Source organism: the organism of the source record quoted next, unplaced genomic scaffold (genome assembly GCF_019419815.1).
Source record: "Pyrus x bretschneideri cultivar Hongxiangsu unplaced genomic scaffold, Pyrus_bretschneideri_v1 Contig50, whole genome shotgun sequence".
In the NCBI taxonomy this organism is placed as follows: Eukaryota; Viridiplantae; Streptophyta; class Magnoliopsida; order Rosales; family Rosaceae; genus Pyrus; species Pyrus x bretschneideri.
The window spans coordinates 720,142-740,569 of record NW_025999788.1 but is presented as its reverse complement, the minus strand read 5'-3'; the positions used below and the strand labels follow the sequence as shown (position 1 = coordinate 740,569).

The 20,428-nt window shown below is 38.1% G+C and overlaps 3 protein-coding genes and 1 pseudogene across 3 annotated transcripts; 3 read left to right on the top strand and 1 right to left on the bottom strand.

Annotated features, from left to right (window-relative positions):
- The first annotated feature begins 1,083 nt into the window (after nucleotides 1-1,083).
- On the top strand, nucleotides 1,084-5,024 carry LOC103952036 (pentatricopeptide repeat-containing protein At3g20730). Its single transcript, XM_009363569.3, is given in 5 exon segments — nucleotides 1,084-1,485; nucleotides 1,487-1,931; nucleotides 2,188-3,455; nucleotides 3,647-3,919; nucleotides 4,044-5,024. Coding segments are annotated over 3 exon segments (1,770 nt in total). The 5' UTR covers nucleotides 1,084-1,254; the 3' UTR covers nucleotides 3,282-3,455; nucleotides 3,647-3,919; nucleotides 4,044-5,024.
- A 4,139-nt stretch (nucleotides 5,025-9,163) lies between these two features.
- Nucleotides 9,164-14,381, top strand: LOC103952037 (thiosulfate/3-mercaptopyruvate sulfurtransferase 1, mitochondrial). Its single transcript, XM_009363571.3, has 12 exons — nucleotides 9,164-9,429; nucleotides 10,386-10,574; nucleotides 10,834-10,893; nucleotides 11,059-11,121; nucleotides 11,635-11,759; nucleotides 11,885-12,047; nucleotides 12,628-12,687; nucleotides 12,843-12,901; nucleotides 13,262-13,343; nucleotides 13,459-13,522; nucleotides 13,726-13,793; nucleotides 14,001-14,381. The coding sequence occupies exons 1-12, from the start codon at nucleotides 9,325-9,327 to the stop codon at nucleotides 14,106-14,108; spliced, it is 1,146 nt and encodes a 381-aa protein (XP_009361846.2). The 5' UTR covers nucleotides 9,164-9,324; the 3' UTR covers nucleotides 14,109-14,381.
- Nucleotides 14,382-14,590: 209 nt separating this feature from the next.
- Nucleotides 14,591-16,023, bottom strand: LOC103952075 (transcription factor bHLH53-like). Its single transcript, XM_048569763.1, has 2 exons — nucleotides 15,385-16,023; nucleotides 14,591-14,782 (listed from the first exon to the last, which is right to left on the bottom strand). The coding sequence occupies exons 1-2, from the start codon at nucleotides 16,021-16,023 to the stop codon at nucleotides 14,591-14,593; spliced, it is 831 nt and encodes a 276-aa protein (XP_048425720.1).
- Nucleotides 16,024-17,462: 1,439 nt separating this feature from the next.
- On the top strand, nucleotides 17,463-20,258 carry LOC103952076 (annotated as a pseudogene).
- Nucleotides 20,259-20,428: the final 170 nt, after the last annotated feature.

The window sequence follows — 20,428 nt, the reverse complement described above, 5'->3', positions numbered from 1 at the left end:
TGGAGTTCTATAGCTTTGGTAGGACTCACCAACTGTCACATCCCGGTCCGGGGCGGATCACTTCACGGGCCCACTCCACCACCCTAGCACGATATTGTCCGCTTTGGGCTTACCATTCCCTCACGGTTTTGTTTTTGGGAACTCACGAGCAACTTCCCAGTGGGTCACCCATCATGGGATTGCTCAAGCCCCCTTCTCGCTTAACTTCGGAGTTCCTACGGAACCCGAAACTAGTGAGCTCCCAAAAGGCCTCGTGCTAGGTAGGAATAGGAATATACAAATAAGGATCACTTCCCTGGGCGATGTGGGATGTCACAATCCACCCCCCTTAGGGGCCCGACGTCCTCGTCGGCACATTTCTGGCCAGGGATTGGCTCTGATACCAATTCGTCACATCCCGACCTGGGGGGGACCACTTCCCGGGCCCGCTTCACCACCGTAGCACGATATTGTCCGCTTTGGGCTTACCATTCCCTCACGATTTTTGTTTTTGGGAACTCACGAGCAACTTCCCAGTGGGTCACCCATCATGGGATTGCTCAAGCCCCCTTCTCGCTTAACTTCGGAGTTCCTACGGAACCCGAAGCTAGTGAGCTCCCAAAAGGCCTCGTGCTAGGTAGGGATAGGAATATACAAATAAGGATCACTTCCCTGAGCGATGTGGGATGTCACACCAACACATTTGGGTGAATTGGTTCAAATCTTAGAGATGATGTCTAATTTCCTAAAATCTAAAATACAGTATAAAAAAACCTTCCAAATTCATCAAAATCCTAATTTTTAAATAATTCAAAATCAAATCTTAAGTAAATACACATGTATTTTTATGGACAGGTTTAAAATTCTAATTGATTACAGTCGAATTTCTACACCATTTTACTATGGATATTAAATTTCTTAATTAAGACATAAATTTAAAAATTTGTCTTTTAATCAAAATATTCAAACTAACAATACTAGTCTAAGACATCGGTCAACCATCCTGAAAGATATGCTAATTTTCTTTGAAATTTGGAATTAAAAGTCCATTTATCTGAATTACACTACAAAATAAGGGCTGGTACTTTCTGACCGGGAAGAAAAAATAAAAAAATCAGTTAATAACCCCATAAAGAAAGAGAAGCGGCAAAAATATCTGTTCATAAATCCGTTAAAAGTAGCGCCAAAAATTCTGATCATAATTCCGTACAAAACGAACTTTCAAATAATGACGCAGCCCACTCCATAGTACTCCACAAGCTCACAGTGTCACACATGATGCAAGCATTGTGCAAAAGGGGCCAACTTCAACAAGCTCTGAGACTCCTTCTCTCCAACCCAACCCAATTAAACTCTTATTATTCACTGTATATGAATATCTTACAGCTGTGCATCGACGAACGAGCAGAAAGGGCCGGTCTTTTGGTTCACAGCCATGTAATTACAAGTGGGTTTGGTTCAAATTTGAATTTATATACTAAGCTGATAATCTTTTACCTGCAACATTGGTCGCATGGTTAGTGCCCGCAATGTGTTTGATAGAATGCGTGAGAGAAATGTCGTGTCGTGGACTGCTATGATTTCTGGGTATGTTAAAGGTGGGCGTTATGAGGATGGTTTGATGCTGTTTCTGAGTATGCGTCAGGCGGGTTTTAGAGCTAATCAGTTTGGGTATGGGAGCGCATTGAGGGCGTGTACGAGTTTGAGGTGTTTGGAAGTAGGGCAGCAGATACAAGGGTGTATTGTGAAAGGGAGGTTTGCTGAGAACTTGTTTGTGCAGAGTGCGTTGGTTGATTTTTATTCTAAGTGTGGGAAGATAGAGGATGCACGTTATTTGTTTGAGGAAATGAAGGTGAGGGACTTGGTTTCGTGGAATGCTATGATTGGCGGCTATGCTGTTCAGGGTTTTGCCGATGACTCGTTGCGTATGTTTCATTCGATGATGAAGGAAGGTGAATGTTTATTTTTGTGATTGAAGTTACAGTTTTTTTCTATTCTTATTAGTTGTGTTCTTTTCTTTTTGTTTACTTGCCACAAAGGTAAAATTGGTTTCCGGCTGGAGGTTTCTGATTGAGAAGCAATGTTAAACTAAAGTCTTTTGTATCTTCTGTCATCATATCTTAAGATTTTTATACCATATATGTATCAATACCTTTACTTTCCTCTTAATATTTATGTCTAATTTTCGTATGCGATCATTTAACTCAGGCATGATCCCTGATTGCTTCAGCTTGGTAAGTGTGTTGAGAGCCTTAACCGGAGACAGTGGTCGCATGAAGGTGAGTCAAATACATGGATTCATCATGCAACTGGGTTTTGGATCACACGAGGCTATAAGTGGATCGCTAATCAATGCATATGCAAAATGTGGAAGGGTAGAGAGAGCTCATCAGATATACAAGAGCATGATAAAAAAGGACGTTATATCGTGCACGGCACTGATAACTGGATATGCAAGAGAAGATAACTACAGCAGAGATGTGCTAGCTCTCTTTAAAGAAGTGACTCTTATGCGCATGGCACTGGATGGTATGATATTATGCTCCATGCTTAATATATGCGCAAATATTTCTTCATTGATCTTGGGAAGACAAATCCATGTCCTTACTTTTAAACACCAACCTTGTCATGATGTGGCCATGGGAAATGCTCTTGTTGACATGTATGCAAAATGCGGAGAAATTGAAGATGCTAACCATGCTTTTGATGAGATGAAGGAAAAGAATGTTATTTCATGGACATCGCTGATTTCTGGATATGGAAGGAATGGCTTGGGACATAAGGCGATTGCTTTATATAAAATGATGGAATATGAGGGATTGGAACCTAATGATATCACATTCCTGTCTCTTCTCTTTGCTTGTAGCCATGCTGGACTGACAGTTGAAGGATGGGAATGCTTCAGTACTATGCTTAAAAAGTACAACATCTTGCCTCGAGTTGAGCATTTTTCTTGCATGGTAGACCTTTATGCACGTGCAGGTTTGTTAGACGAAGCTTACAAGTTGATGTGTGACATGAACATAAAGCCTAATTCCTCACTCTGGGGAGCCATTCTTGGGGGGTGTAGCATCCATGGTAATAGCTCACTTGGAGAAGTGGCGGCAATGCATCTTCGTGATATGGATCCAAAGAATTCAGTTAACTTTGTTGTCCTAGGAAGCATTTATGCTGCATCTGGTGCATGGGACAATGCTTTGGAAACGCGAAATTTGATAGAGAAGAGAAGTTTGAAAAAAGAACCAGCACAGAGCGTTTTAGTTTCCACAACAAATAAAACTGTGCTTTTGCAGCCAACTTAAGACAGTAGAACTAGCTAAATTCGTTGTTCATCCTTGGAGAGGAGCAAATACCATTACCATATTGCTCATGCGGATGTTTTTGTTTATGCTCCAAGAGTAATTGAAAGTTTCTAATTCATCTCGTTCTACTTTCGGGACACAGACCTTTTTCACATATTGCTTCTGAACACTCAGGTATTTTACCTTCCTAAAAATTGTGTACTTTTATATTTGTGCCTTTCTTCTTGGTTTTGTGTTCAAAACAGTTTTAAATATTAATATACTAGAGCCTCACCTCACCTACATACATGAAGAATGAGATTTGACATGTTAATATATACATTAATTCTTGAAGTGTCACTTTGCTTTTGGAAAATATTTGACAGGCATAGAGGAGTCATTGGGGTAAAGTTTAATCCACGAAACAATAATAAGCGAAATCAAGGTTCCGGTCGATATGGTCAGAGTGGAGATAGCCCAATAGGATGGCTTCCCCAGGTTAATGTACTTTTATAAGTCCATTCTCTTAAGAGGAACTAAGCCTTTTCAGAATGCTATGCTCAGAAAATTCATCTTATGTTGCGCCACAAAGCAGTAGGAGGAATTGCTTGCTATAATCTCATTATAACCTGTGGCATCGTGCGATTCATACCTTTCTGGTAAGCAATCCCACCCTTCTTAACTTCACATGCGTGTGTTTATGTTGTCTTCTGAATATTGAATCTTCAAAATTTGACGCATACATAGAACTGAAGAACTTACGAGTAAGACTTTTTGTTGCAGGGAAGAGTTACCTGGATTAATAGACTAGAAGAGACAAGTTTGCTGCTGTAAAAATATTCCAACTGCTAAAAGAATGTCTCGGAATCACAGATGGTATCTCATAGTGTCTCAACTGTCTAAACTTGAGAATAGAGTAGAAGTTGAAAAATGAAAATACTTCCTCATGCAAATATATGATTCTTTTTCTTTAATTTGCTACCATATTGGCAAGTGAATCTTTATTGTATGAAGAATGAAAGACAAGTATGGCCATATAAAAAATAAGAGGATCTGGATTTGGTATCTAGCTTAGTCTTGGATTCATTTGTAGTCTACAAGGCATCAACGATTGAGTCTTTCGCGTAAATGTGAGTGACTGTTCTTAGCATCCATCTATTACAGTTCCAAAAGAAATACAACCCGGACACGAGTCTATTATAACACATGACTTGACTGTCGTTCTAAATTAAAAGATGTGTGTCTGCTGCGTTGTTCTATGAGTGTCTGCTGCTTTCTTCTGATTGTTTAGGGTCATTGGTTGCAGTTTACATTCTTGGGGCTGGTACTGACCTTTTCTGCAGTACTGAAGAGAAAACACAACAGTAATGAACTCGATAATAAAGAAGGACGGTTCTTGGTTGGAAGATTGAGAAGGGTGGTTCAACCCCCCAATGTGGTTAGGAAGCACTACTTGCTCAAACAGACGCAGGAGAGGCTCGAAGAGGGGATTTCTAAGCGAAAAGCACAAGGCGGCTTTGCTATACATGCTACTCACCAAAGGGTGGCAGGTGAAGCTGCAAGGAGAAAATGCAGCTTTCTTCGTTCCATATAACTGATATGACTGTGACTAGTCTTATAGAATCGTTGCTTTTTCGATCTTTCAATTTCTTATCTGTGGGAGAAGATAGGAAGGGAAAGAGACTTCGATCGTGTAGATTTCAGTTAGGTTCTGTTGTTCTATCATATTTCTTCCTACGAATTGCCGAAAAGTCACGTTCACTACATATAGTTTGAGGCAGAGTTTCGGGGTATCTGATTCACATGGACAATATCAAATTATCAGTACGACGTTACGAAAGATTTATTTTCAACTAATCTCAATTGAATGTGAAGATAAATGCTCTCAATCTCTTGATCAAGAAAATTGTTTCGCCAGCCAAGGAGGCGGGGACGGTATTGAGTTTTTCATTAGGCGGTAAGATAAAACTCACACGCCACTTTTACCAATTGATTTGGAGACCTAACGTGACTGTCACAAGGTATTTTGTCAAGCATCTTGCTTGAATGACAATCGCGAGTCGTGACCAATATCGTGTGTAACAATAGTGAGTCTAGGGCCAATCGTATACACTCGCCCCTGTGTACTCTGCCAGTGGAGGGGAAAAATTGCTTTCTCAAACTAATTAGTAGGATAAAATAAGAAATAAAGGACAATACTTGCATCTCTTTGGTGGAATGCACATTATCCCATTCTTTGTTAATAACGTATCTTGATTGTATAAATTTTATAATTGAAATCGTCCAAATCCTTATCCTTAATTTGAAGATCATCTATGCTAAAAAATCATTTGAATTGAAATCCTTTAGCAAGCCAAGTGTGTCAAATAAATAGACGGTTGTTCATGGATATGTTATTTGATACTCACATGGTTGATTTATTTTATACGTACAGATGACTAAACGATTTTCAATTAGAATGATTTTGTGCATGGATGATCTTCACATAAAAATTAAGAAATTAATAGTTATGATTTCCAAGCCAAACGATGTATCAAAACTAATCTTACTCGAACATGCACCAACAAGCAATCAAGGCGGGCTATGAGGCAATCACATGATGCACGTGAAAAGCAAGAAGAAAATCATAAGGAAGTGCATCATCACAATGTCACCAGCAATCACGCAGGAAAGGGAAAAGCCCCATTAGGAAGGCCATGTTCGAAAATCCCTTGGGTATGGGTTTGATTATTTAGCCCACACAAGGTCCTTAACAACCCAAATAATCAAGTGAGCTAATGTTGAGGCTAAAAAATGTCACGTGCAAGTCCAATCAAGTCTCGAAGCTCAATTGTCATACAAGCCTCAAGTCAAGCCCAAATAAATGCAAAAGGTGCGGAATCGAGAAAGAGTTATATTTGTAATCATACCATGCTACATTAATCAAGCCACAGATTTGTGTAAATCATGTCATCCTCGTGAGAACTCATGAATATTCATCATGCTAAGTTTTATCACGCCAATCACTATTCATGCTAAGATAAGCCCAAGTCACATGCATAAGGCTTGTCAAGTGAATTGTAGTATGGATGGTTACAGAAGTTCACTGGGCCTACATAAAGTCAAGAATATGGAAGTCTTTGAGTTGCTTGGGAGCGAAAAATTCCAAGCACAAAACCTTTGTATTCCACATAGTTAAGTTTGAGAGAGAACCAGGCTAGTTCCTCATCTCCCTAGTTAGCTAACCAACTTAGTTAGGGAAGAACCAAGCCCTAACCCTTAGAGTCACGCGAAAGCGCAGACAGACATGCATTTAATGAAGCGAGAAGTAGACTTTCCCTTCCTAGCTAATGCAGAAGTCCAACGCACGAAATCCATGAGGCTAGCTACCCAAAGTAACGCCTGTAGAAAGCTGACCCGGAACCCGCACCTCTGGAAAAAGACACAATGCAGGTTCTATGGTCTAGCCTTCCTTCACCAAAAGAAGGGGTACCAGGAGAACTAGGGAGAAAGGAAAGGGAAAAACAAGCCCTAACCAGATATTCTTTTGGGAATGAACCATTCAACTACAAATATAGGCCAAGAACCTTAGAGAAAGAGGCCCAATCCTCCAACTTCACATAGCGAACCAAAGAAACCCAGAAACACATTCTGCAACCTTAGCATTCTCACCTCCCTCTAAGTATTTCAGTCATCGTAAGCCTTGCTTCCACCCTAGGAAACTTAGACTATCCAACAAAGAACACCGTGCAATCATGCTCTCTCAACATGCTAAACTGATAAATTTCTAGCTTTCACATCACACTTCTCTTGATCAAGCCATTATTTGCCTAAATCATGTTATCTTCAAGTCATTGATCCAACTAGGATATTTCCTAAGATGTAGCTAATTCTTTCGAGCTATTTCAAGACTTGGTACGAAACTGAACCAAGAGAGACAAGAAGACTTTTTAAAATCCAAGTCTAACTCAACCTAAAAGTCCCCCAACAGATCCTTCTGCGAATACAATTTGTTAGTTTTTGTCTGGAGTTCATAGAGTGCAGTATCAATGAATTGAATTCCAATATTGTGCCTCTATTGACATGCAATCTAGTTTTGGTTCTTTAGTTAAGCAACTTAAGCTCCGAATTATTTCGTCATTCTTCCGAAAGTTCTTACCCAACAAGTGGTTCACTTTTTGCACCAGCCGCCTATTCGACTGTTTGTTAAGCCCAGGAAGGAAGTGTAGGAGAAGGCATTGGGGACCAACCCAAGAACTCTGCAGAAGTTCCGAGGAACTGGGGTTGTAGTGATACTGACATATCTAAGATGTTCATGCGGCGCCCTGCTTTGCGGAGTAGTGACCCTTACCAGCTTCAGTCCAAACTAAGGTCGTTTGGATGTGCTTTTAAAATGACTGAACGCGCACATCTAAACGAGCTCTAAATGTTCTAAGTGTTTTATTCGAGTAATTAATAGAAATCGTCCCCTTAAAAAATGTATTGTATGAACGTATGAAATTTGACAAATTCATATTTACTTGATACAAGTTTTCGGATGTAATGATAATCAATCTTAATGTGTTTTATTCGAGCGTAAAACACATGATTTGTTGTCAGTGATACTGCAGAGCTATTTCCAAAACATAAAAGTTGATGGTGTAGGCAGTGTGAAACCATCATCATGAAACAACTTGTAAGTCCTGGCATTTTCAGCGACATAGATAGCCAATATGATCTATCCAACCTTTGTGAAAGATTTTGCAAAAATGACACTCCATCTAATCAAATTTTGGCCAAGAAATATGTAATTGTCACCCGTGATCTTTTATAAAAGGGTAATGCTAGAGAAATCAAAATTTTAAACCAAATTGTGTAAACCAAATGATATGGTTGATGATGATTGAATTATTAGTTAAATATCGATTAATGTGCTTATTTCTTATTAGTGACACATAATTTGGTTTGTAAATTTGGTCACCCTAATATTATCTTTTATATAAACACATCCTGCTCAATTAGAGTTTGAATAAGCGTGCGTGTTGCAGTATTTGCAAATTTGTAGTGTTTTCTCTTTATTAGAAATTCAACCACCGTTCATTTCCAAAAAATTACTTCTACTTCGTGGTTATAACAATTTTAGAAAGGTTGTTTTAACTGGAGAACCTTGGTTTTTTTCTTTGTTTTAAGATAAAATAAAGAAACAAAAAAAGTTCATGGGTGCTTCCAAAAAATAAAAAAATAAAAGTTCATGGGTACTTTGGTATCTTGATTTTAAAGTCGGGCGTGCAAAGAAAATTATACCTTGAAAATGGGTGGCCAATCCATAGAACATTTTCCTTGATGGAATTGTGGATGAAAAATGCACGGAGCTGCCACGTTGCCAAATGAATGAGGATCCTTTTCGGATTCTCTTTGTGAGGTTTCTAGGGATCCTCCAATCATATCCGAACATCGTATATTGTACGATCAGAAGTTATTATAAATTTTTTTATTTAAAATTGAATATAAACAGTACTTGATGAAAACTGGTTGCACAATATACGATAAACGAACGTAATTGGAAGATCCTCATGATCCTTACAAAAGATGATCCAAAAAGGATCCTCATTCTTGCCAAACGACTTTGAGTTTAGGGGGTCAATTATAAAAACTTTTAGTAAAGATGGCAAACACAGAAAAGAGGAAAAATTCAAGGGCATAAATGCAATTTTCCAAATGAAATGAAATTTGCTGGCTCATAAGTTTTAATCGTCCGAACAAGCGCCTACAAAATAGAGACAGATTGTATGTCGTGCTGTTTGGATGTCTTTTCTACTTCCTTTTATTTTATGCAATCATGACCAAACAATATATATATAACATGTTAATATAATTTAATTGTGACTGTACAAATAAAAGAATGAAAATAGCATCCAAACAAGAGGCTGCCTCCCTACAAAATTCCGAGGAAATGAATCTATAAAGTAAAATCCTGTCACCGTCCCATTGTGCTGCTGCTGTAGATAGATAGAGGGAGACCCTTTGTCTTCTCTTTCACTGACACCTCCTCCTCCTCCTCCTCCTAAAAGCCAAACCCTTTTAATTTCTATGGTCTTTTGAGTGAATGGCTTCATCTCTTTTCGCAAGGACTCTCCTGGGTCATCGCCTTTTCCACTCTTCGCCTCACTCTCTCTGCCAAAAGCCCCAATTTTTCACCTCCCTCTTCAATGTAAGTAGCAACCTTCCTTTCTTTTCGTGTTTAATCTTCGATTTTGATTTGTGGGTTTTGTTCTTTTTGATGATATGCTCATTCCCTTTTGGTTAATTTTCGATCTTTTGGTTTTAGCCGGTCATTTTTCTTGCTCTATATATCTCAATTTTTGTATTTTGTTCATGGGTTTTAGTTTTTTTAGTGAATTGAGTTAGGAAATTTGGTCTGGAATGTTTGGGAGTGCTTTCCTGACAAGGGTTTTTCTTTGTTTGATCAGTTAAGTGATTTGTGGTAATGTTGTAGTTTACTATTGTGAAGGTGTTTAGTGTGATTGTTATGTAAACGGTCTTAGTTCCTGAATGTATTCAATGACCCTAGCAGCTCCGTTTGACTCCGGTAGCCATGAACTGGAAAGAAGGGAATTTGTTGGAGTCTGCTTGTATGTTTTCTAGATTCCCCCTTTGATTGTCGTTATGATATAAAGTGTTCGGTATTGTAGTTCTCGAAGTGATTTATTGGCTGTGTGTTTAATTAAATATTATATACACTACTTGGATATCGATTGATGTAGATTACTCCTGTCTAATTTACATAACAAAGTCGATCAAACCATTGAAAATCCTGTAGTTTCTTAGGCGGAAGAGCTTCCTTTAAAGATGTTTTTCTGGATTGAGTGATTACAGTGGAATCGTTGAGAAACATGTACTCTTCATAGTGTGCAAAGATTATTGCACAATCCTCTTTACCCAAAAACTCATGTTTTATTTTAAGAGGCCTTGTCCGAATCATCCACAATTGTTCGTCTTCTCAGTGATTCCATTTTGATTTGCACTTCATAACATTTGGGTAGTAGTTAACTTAATCATTAAGTTTGTTTATTAATTTGAAATACGCTCTTCATTTTGAGCTGTTTACTAAATCTAATATTTTTTCTTATGTCAAGATTTAACATAGTGATTTTTCTGTCAATGCAGAAGGGAACAGAACACTTTCGAGCTGACCCTACCTATACAAAATATAGAACATCTGCCTGGGTTCCTCGTGTTATGGCTTCATCAGTTGCTGGCGCAAGAGCTGATTTTACAACACAATCTGTGTCTACAAAAGAGCCTGTTGTTTCTGTTGATTGGCTCCATGCTAACCTCAAAGAGCCTGATCTGAAGGTACCGTGTTTTGGCTTGTTTATACTGAACTATTTATTCATCCTCCCTTTTCTTCCACTGGAGTGTAAGTCTGGAATAAGTTGAATATATTACTAACGAATGCTTGATGCTCAGTGCTCGTTCACCTTTTATTATATGTAATTTTTTTCAATCGGTTCATAATGTATGTTGTCATCATCATGATTTTCTGTTCTGCTTTCCTATATGCTTCCTTTTTCCCTGTGCATGTTGGTAAACTTTTTTTAGTTATCTACTTCAGGTGCTAGATGCGTCTTGGTATATGCCTGATGAGCAAAGGAATCCAATTCAAGAGTATCAGGTACTCACCAAGCTTTCTGGACTGATGCTGTCATTTGATAATTCTTAATAATATCTGTATCAATTGATTCAATTCCAATCTTGTTCTAAGATCTTCATGTTATTTCATTTGCTTCATTTTCCACTACGGCTCATTTTGGTCAATTAAACCTCTTCTTCATGACAGGTTGCTCACATTCCTGGTGCACTTTTCTTTGACGTGGATGGAATATCAGATCGCAATACAAAAGTAAGATGTTTTCTATTCTATGTTTCTTGTCAAAATATGGTATCAGATCACACTAGTATCGCTAGCAATGAATACTAGTGTTGGATGTTGAAATCAGCAGCCTTATTTTCTTTGTTTCTTGAGCTTCATTCTGGCCCTTTTTTCGCATAAGGATGAAACTAGTATGGCCACAAAACGCCCGAGTCTATTTTCTTAGCGTGCCAACTATATTCTTAGCAATTTATTTCGTTCCACTAGTTTGAGTTAACTTAGAAATACATTCTTATTTAGCCATTTTAGAGAAGAATTCAGATTATATCATTAAGCTATTAATATTAATCTGATGAATGACTGTTGACCAAAAAAATAAATATGATGAATGATTCTTCATGTCAACAAATTTTGATGAATAGTTCTTGATGTTGTTCTTATGAGTGTGTGGGCCATAATGGCCAGGCATACACACCACTTTTCTAACTATCTTGCTCTTTCCTGTTCTCTCTTATTGAAGACTAGAATTATGACTTGTAACAGTTACCGCATATGTTACCATCAGAGGAAGCCTTTGCTGCTGCTGTTTCTGCTCTTGGCATTGAGAATAAAGATGATCTTGTTGTGTATGATGGAAAAGGGATCTTTAGTGCAGCTCGTGTGTGGTGGTAAGTTATGGGACTGATTTGGAAGATTTAAAGTTTTAATTCATCTGAAATGTAATAAAAAATTGTGTTTTGCGCTTTTTCATTGTGTTACAATCTAATGTTTCATTTCCTTATAAAAATGAAAGGATGTTCCGAGTATTTGGCCATGACAGAGTTTGGGTTTTAGATGGAGGCCTGCCAAGGTGGCGTGCATCTGGATATGATGTTGAATCTAGTGCCTCTGGTGATGCAATTTTGAAAGCTAGTGCTGCCAGTGAGGCAATAGAGAAAATATACAAGGGACAAGCAGTAAGTTCATTATATACTTGTCTCTGAAAACAGTTATGTTTTAACACTGACTGGGATTTTGGAATTCTCGGACTCCAAAAGCCATTAACATATGGTTATGGTTATTACAGTATGTTTTGTGAAATCTAGATGTTGTTCTTTTTATTTATGTTTTTCATAGTTTTAACGTGGACTCTTAAGCCTGGATAAATGTCTTTAAATCATAGGTTCTCTCTTTTTTTTTCACTTCCTCAATTCTTGTAGTGTCTGTTTGGCTGTCTACTTTCTCTATACCTTGTACATTGTAGATTTTCTTGAGATCTAGAAAATTGCAATTCTCTCCTCTAGTGACATAAGAAAAGAAATTTGGAAGTTTGATGGGGGGTTGAGCTGTTGAATGTTATCCTGGAGTTAAGAACTTTAGTTTTCCATTCTTTGGAAAAGTCAAAAGGAGGGTGTAGGGTTCGGTCAGTCCTCGCAGGTCCCATGTCAACTAAATTGGCCTCGTCTGACGTGACGCTTTTCCTAAGTTTTTATGATAACATGTGATAGTTTTCAAGGCTGCTTGTGATGGTTTTGGGGAAGAATTTTTGTTCTGCAGGTTGGGCCCACCACATTTGAGACGAAGTTTCAGCCACATCTTGTCTGGACTCTTGATCAGGTTTGGTTTCTCTATCTTAATTGACTAGTAAAGGTGCATATCTTGAATTCAGCCCTGAAACTTGTGGCAAGTATGGGTTTTCAACTGACAAATTAACCAATTCTGCTACTTTTTTTTTTATACTCTCGTTTTATACTTCCTACTGTATTTTTCAGGTTAGAAAAAATGTTGAGGACGGAAGGCACCAACATATAGATGCCCGATCAAAGGCCAGGTATTCTTTATGCTAAATCAACTGATATGAAGCTTGAGTAATTCTTGGTCTGTTTTATTTTCCCAGTAATTGTGTAAATCACCAGCTTGCACGTGTTCATTCATGCATTGTGAAATAATTGGTTTGGTTAGTAATCTTGATTGAGATAAGATAACAGTATGTTGAGCACTCAAAATTTTCTCTGCCTTACACAAAGGAACTTATGCAGATTAGATGGAGACATTTTATTAGAGTTCTTTTCCTGTTTGTGATGTGTTTTTTTTAAAAAAAAAAAATAGATTACATGGTCTTTGAAGGCCTATTTCTGATTATTTTTCTTGCATTAACAATCTTGGATTTGACGGAAATTTGGTGTTGCAGGTTCGATGGAACTGCATTAGAGCCTCGAAAAGGCATAAGAAGTGGTCATGTACCTGGAAGCAAGTGCATTCCTTTTCCACAAGTAAAAAGATCAAAATCTTGTGTTACCTCTTAAACCGCAACAAAGTCTAGTTGGGTGTGTAAAGAATGGTATGCTGCATAAGCTGTTGAGTAACAAATGGGTTCTTTCCTTGCAGTTGTTGGATTCTTCAGCGACACTCTTACCAGCAGATAAGCTGAAAGCCCGATTTGATGAAGAAGGTAATAACTTTTTTGTTTTATTATTACTTTTTTGATGTAGTCTTAGATCTTGAATACTTTTGTATGTACCCTCTGGTGCTCTACGGTTTCCAAGCGATGTCTCCTTTTTTAAACATAAAAACTCAACCGCAGACAAATATTTTAATTGGTCACAAGGTATCTGTCTGTTATTATTAATTAATGACCCTAACCTCATGCTGCAGGTATCTCCTTGGAAAGCCCTATCGTTACTTCATGTGGTACTGGTGTGACAGCTTGCATTCTTGCATTGGTAATCTCTCTCTTCTCTGGATACCCAGCACCCACTAAATTTCTTGGAAGTATTAGAGCTGCAGAGATGAACTTTTTTTTTTGCAATAGTTGATCATGAACGTAAACAATGGTTTTATTTTTCCAGTTACGTTCTTTTAATAAATATTTTAGCAAGGAACCATGCCGCATTTATTCATACTTCTCGTATTCATGTGCTCTCTTTCAGGGTCTTCATCGACTTGGTAAGCCTGATGTACCAGTCTATGATGGATCGTGGACTGAATGGGGAGCGCAGTCCGACACACCCGTTGACAGTTCTACAGAAAGTGTGTAATGGAGTGGTATTGCCGGATGCTTGTTGGAACCATGAATAGCCTGGGGTTTGCCAATACTCAGATTACAACGAAAGAGGTTGCATCTCAATTAAGACATCCGGTATAAGTCATGCTATTGAATTGCAACCTGTGTTTTTCTTGTTAAAATCTCAACCTTTAGTCCCCTCCCTTGTTTGAACACTGATGAGAATCATCCTTGGTGGTAAATATTTCAAGTCGAAAACCATGTACTCTTCCTTGGCTTGACAAAGTAAATAAGTTTTGTTTCCATATTTCTTGAACTTTTCCTTGTTGAAGATGATTTTCGGCAATTTTTGGCAATTTTTTATCTTCTGTTTCCGACGCCATTACAGAAAATGGAACTGACTGCTGGATTTATATTTTCAAGAGATGAAAAGATACATACGAACACCGAACAGAAACTAGAATACGATCTCGATTCGAAGAGAGAAACATCATATTTACATGCATAAAATTCTTGTCAAGTAGTAGATGTGAGCAGTTGGTTGAGATTGTTGGAGAATGAAGGCTTTGATTGAGCATCAAAGTGTTTTGCTAGTATCGCCACAAACTTCTTTGGGACCAGGCAGTTATTCTCCAAATATAGCTTCTCTTGAAGAACAGGAGATGCAACTACTTGCAGCTCTTCAATGGGAGGGGCTTCTTTCAATTCCTGCACGCATAAGATCCTATGTTATAAACAGTTTTATAAGTTTTCTTTAAGCAATTAGGAAAATTATTTCCGCACGCTCTCTCGATCCACTTTGACTCCTCTTGTTTCTAGCTACAAGATTGAATCGAGGAACAAAAACGAGCATGGGCATGGAGGACAAAAACGGAGTGTGAAAATTATTTTCCAGTTAAGCAATCTAGTATCATCTACACTCGAATTCAGGCTTCTGAAATAAGCAAAGACAAGATTGGAAAAATGGGTTATTCAAGCAGGATTAATTGTTAACAATTATTCATTATTTTAATCATCATAATCATTAAGATAATTGGATTTACACAGATAAAATGATAAAAAGAAAAAAACAAGGGCTAAAAAAAGAGCTGGATAAATCGATTTGATGTTACATGTATATAGAATAAGATCCCAAATTGAAATTATTTCGAATGTGACGGTCAGATCGTCAAGTGGATAATATCAATAAACAAAGGAAAGACAGTAACTAGACTTTTGGATGGTGGAAGTAAAATTTAGAGGGAAAAACTCAGGAAAATACCTTTAATGACCCCATGAGTTGAAGAATCCCAACTTGGGCCTGCAAGTACTTGACATAGTTGTAAGCAGCAGGTGAGCATCTCAGCTGTGTTCATCTTACTTCCTCCGGGAACAAGCTTCCCTAGCTCTTGAGTCTTCTCTGTGATCTTCCTCCTCCTCTCTCTAGCCGCTATACTCTGCGCCGACACACATTTTTCACCCACTTTTTTCTTATTAGCAGCATTAGTTATACTCTCGTGTCCAGGATCAATGTTTGCTCCTGTGCTATTAGTTAAACCCTCCGGAAGTTGATCGAATTTGGGAAGTGGAGTAGCAAAAAACTTGGGGACAGGCACCAACGAGGGTAGCGGACACAAATTTGGAACAAACCCATTAGAGAGAGTAAAATCCGGGAAGAAGCAATCTTGGAAACATTTTTGGCGTTTCGGGTTGGGGTAGGGATTGAAATCAGGGGCAGTGAGAGAGAAACTATTATGTGGGAGAAGAAGATGATCATCAGTAGTAGTATCATGATCATGATTTTCAAGGTTTAGAAGATCGTAGGGGTCATACCATGAATGATATTCATCAACAAAGCTGTTGGAAAAGTTGGAATTAATATTATACTCGGAATAATAATAATATTGAAGGAAGTCTGCTGTTAAGAGCTCTGCTTCCAAGTTTTGTTGGAAACAATTAGTGATCGTCATCTCTGAGTCGAAAACCTGAGGAGGTAATGGACTCAAGGCCATGAAATATACTGTGCTTAAAACCTGAAAAAAGAGAGAGGAAGTAAAAGAAATTAGAAAATGAATACAGCATAGAGAAATTAAGTATACGTAGTTGAGATTTTAACCATGCATGCATAAAAAGATGCTTAATATTTCATACAGAAGCTGTAACGTGCACAAGGCGAGTACGAAAGGAAGTATATACATAGCGATTCGTAGCTTACAACTATGTATAACTGCAAGAAGGTAAAACTGCAAGAAGTGAGAGAGAGAGAGAGAGAGAGAGAGAGAGAGAGAGAGAGAGAGAGAGAGAATTGTACCTGAGAAGATACTGTGTAAGGTGAAAATGTTGGTTGTTGTACAAGAGTAGACAGAAGCAGACCTAAACAAGACCTGAGATAGAATTACCACTAATTAACTGCTACAACTTATAAAAACCGACTTAATCCTTAATTACTTGCGAGAGAGAGAGAGTGTGTGTGTGTTGAGAAAAGAGTGGAGGTTGAGGGTTGGAACGGTTACCAAATACCAACCTGCGCGGGAAAGTCTAGGGTTTTTAGCTTATCTTAACTGTAACTGAAAACCGCTATACGTGGTGGCTGCAATGCCCTAACTTTTACCTTGTCCAAACACCAACGTTAACTCTTTCATATATAGCATTAGGACAAAAGACTATAGTTTATCTTGTTAATTTCAAGTACTGAAAATTAAAAGGATTAACATTGACCTAAGGGGAAAGGGTTTAATTACGACATCAGTATGCTAAGGTTTTTTTTATTGGGTTTGCTTAGTTAATTACATAGTCTAATTAAATATGGTCCCGCTAGCGTTATTTGGGTGCACTTTACATACGTTGTACAATATTTGAACTTATGATCCAATATGCCGACAAATTTATGAACTAAAATATATTAGATGAAGAAAATATCATTATTCATTCTAGTTTTTAATTTCGCTTACATGATTAGTTAGTGTTGTTATTAGAACCACATTATTGATCACTTCTCTATTACAGGTGAGTCTCTCATACATAGCTGAAGCTTATCTCTATTAAAGAGACGATCAATATATTTGGTACAATTATTCTTAATGATATATATGTCGAGTTAAGATTAGCCATTGCTAATTTTAGTAATATGAAAATATTGACTATTAATCTATACTAATCTGAAATGGCATATGCCCACACAAAACCGTGATTGCCACCCCATATATACCAGTTCAACCGTAAAATTTGGAATCTGATATTTGTGGTAGGTATAGTGACCGAATATTGCTCTCTCACTAGACAATTTGGCATGTTTGTCAAAGGTTAATATAGAAACATTACTTTAGATCCAAGAAATCTCACACTCGTTTAGAACCGTTCGTTTAACACCAAATATAGAAGAAAAAGAGAAAACTGTGGAGAAAAACAGGGTCAGACTGTAAGGCCTTGGTTCATCTTCTCTCAATCTTCAACCTTCTCACGTCAATACATTAATTCTCCTTTATATTTTATTTTAGTTTAAATTTTTTTAAAGTAAAACTCTAAGTTCTATCTGGTAAAGTTCAATCATGGCAACGGGAGAGAAGATCGAAGAGCCTGGAAAGGATAATAAAGTCACTCATCCTGAAGAACAAGAAAAAGAGTTATCCAAGGATACCCAAGACAAGGGTAATGAAGCAAAGGATTTGAAAAATATTGGGGAAAGTGGTGAATCTAAAAAGAATGAGGACGTCACTGAAAAGGCGGTGGCCGAGGAGAAGAAGAAGAAGAATGAGGATGAAATACAGAAGAAGAACAATGCAGTTGAAAAGGGAGATGAGAAAAGTTCAACAATGGCGATAGAAGAAAAGCTAGAAAATCCCCAAGAGGATGTGAAAAATGTAGGTGAGGCAGGTGAATCTAAAAAGAATGAGGGTGTAATTGAAAAGGAGGTGGTGGAGGAGAAGAAGAGGAGTGAAGGTGAAACGAGGGAGATTGTGGTGGAAGAGAAGGCTAAAGAAGGAGAAATTGAGGATGTGGTATTGGAAGAGAAGAAGAACAATGATCAGGTTGAAAAAGTTGAGAAAAGCTCATCATTCTGGGACTTAAAAGAGCAGGAGAAAAGGGCTTTGATGGAGCTGAGATCGAAGCTCGAAAACGCAATACTTGAGAACAAGTTGTTTAAGGGAAATAAGAAGAAAATGGTGGAGCATGAGAAGGAAAAGGTATTGGAGAAGGAAGGTGGAGAGAAAGAGAAAGAAATAGAGAGTGAGCCTGTGAAGGAAGCTGAGAAAGAGAAAGAAAGTTCCGAGAAAGTAGAAGAGGTTGAAGAAAAGGGAAAGATATCTGAGAAGGCAGGTGGGGAGGAGAGAAAATCAATGAGGGGAAAGGAGAGGAAAATTTTATGAAAGAAGCTGAGAAAGAGAAAGACAGTTTGACGAAAGTAGAAGAAATTGAAGAAAAGGGAAAGATATCGGAGAAGGAAGGTGGAAAAATAAATGAGGGTATAGGAGATGAAATAGTCGTGGAAAAAACTGTGAAGGAGAAGGAAGGCTCTAAGGAGGTAGAAGAAAAGTTAGTGGTAAAAGAAGAGAAACAAGACGGTGATAAACCTTCCAAGCAAGAAGACGAGGAAAATGCGGAAAAGGCAGAAGAAGGCTTGAAAGAGAACAACAATGAGGCTATTGATCAGGATAGAAAGCTTGACGTTATCGATAAGGATATCACAATTTGGGGAGTACCCTTATTGCCTAGTAAAGGAGATAGTGGCACTGATGTGATACTATTGAAGTTCTTGAGGGCCAGGGAGTTCGATGTCTATGATGCTTTCGAGATGTTGAGGAATACGCTCCAGTGGAGGAAGGACAACAAGGTGGATTCGATCTTGGATGAAGAATTTGGCAATGATCTTGGTTCCATAGGGTGTATGAATGGTGTGGGTCGTGAAGGACATCCGGTTTGTTATAGCAATTTTAAGCTGCTCGGGGATGAAGGGGTGTATGACAAAATACTAGGGACTGAAGAGAATCGCTATATGTTTATAAGGCGGAGGGTTCAACTGATGGAGAAAGCAATTCAGAATCTCGACTTTAAGCCTGGTGGAGTGTCCTCAATCCTCCTAGTCAATGATCTTAAGGACATGCCTGGTCCTTCTAAGAAAGAGCTTCGACATGCTACAAAGCAGGTTGTCGGGATACTTCAGGACAACTATCCTGAATTTGTTGCAAGAAATGTAAGATCCTTCTTTTCATGAGCCTTCAAATTTTCATCCATACAATTTTCTTTATATCATGCCTTGCAATGCAAGTAATGGTACATTTTACATTTTGGTGTAGATCTTCATCAATGTTCCATTCTGGTACTATGCCTTAAGCGCTACTAGCGCTGTCCTATTGCCTTTCTTAACTCCAAGAACCAACAGCAAAGTTGTCTTCGCACGCCCGTCCAGGGTCACGGAAATCTTGCTCAAGTAACATCCTTAGCTTCATACATCACTCCTTGTTGATTGACCTATTAGAAAGTAGTGAACTAAAACTTATGATTCTTCATTACAGGTATATAGCTGCAGAGGAACTACCGATCCATTATGGCGGGCTGAAGCGGGAAGATGAGTCTGATTTCTCAACTGAAGATGCTTCCGCAGAGATTACTGTTTATCAATCATCATCAGAAACTATTCAAATCCCTGTACCAGAGGTATGTGCACTCAAAAAAATTATTCAATCTTATGGCTACTATATATCAAACCCGAAACCATAATAATATGTTGATGGTTGATGCGAAACAGGCAGGAACAACTTTAATGTGGGAAGTTACCGTGTTGGGTTGGGAAGTACACTACAAGGAAGAATTCTTTCCAACTGATGAGGGATCATATGGCATTATCATTCAAAAGGGCAGGAGGGTTGGTGCGCAAGAGGGTTCTCTCCGAAATTCTTTCACAAACAGCGAACCTGGAAACGTTGTTTTAACAATTGAGAACGGATCATTGATGAAGAAGAAACGCGTTTGTTATCGATACAAGGTCAAGAATGGTTCTTGAGAAATTGTACTCAGTCTGAAAAGTTTTTATGAAATTGTTCAAGATAGGCAGCAGGCCTGGGAAGTCCCATACAATAAGTTACATAGCTAGCACAAGTTTTCTTTTATTAATGACAATGTCATTTAACACAGCATGGTTTTGGCCGTGTAATTTGTGAATGTGTTTCCACTCGGAATTGGATGACATTTTTTTCTATGAATTTTTGGAGGATGATATTCATATATAACCTAGTCGCTGGCCACAATTTTACGTTAGTGGCGGCGTTGCCATGTTTATGAATCTTCAAGTTTTGTTTGTAGATCAATCATTGAAACGTTCAATGCTTCTTCTGAGAATTCTGTTAAACCCTAAACATATTGGATGGAACTAGGCCT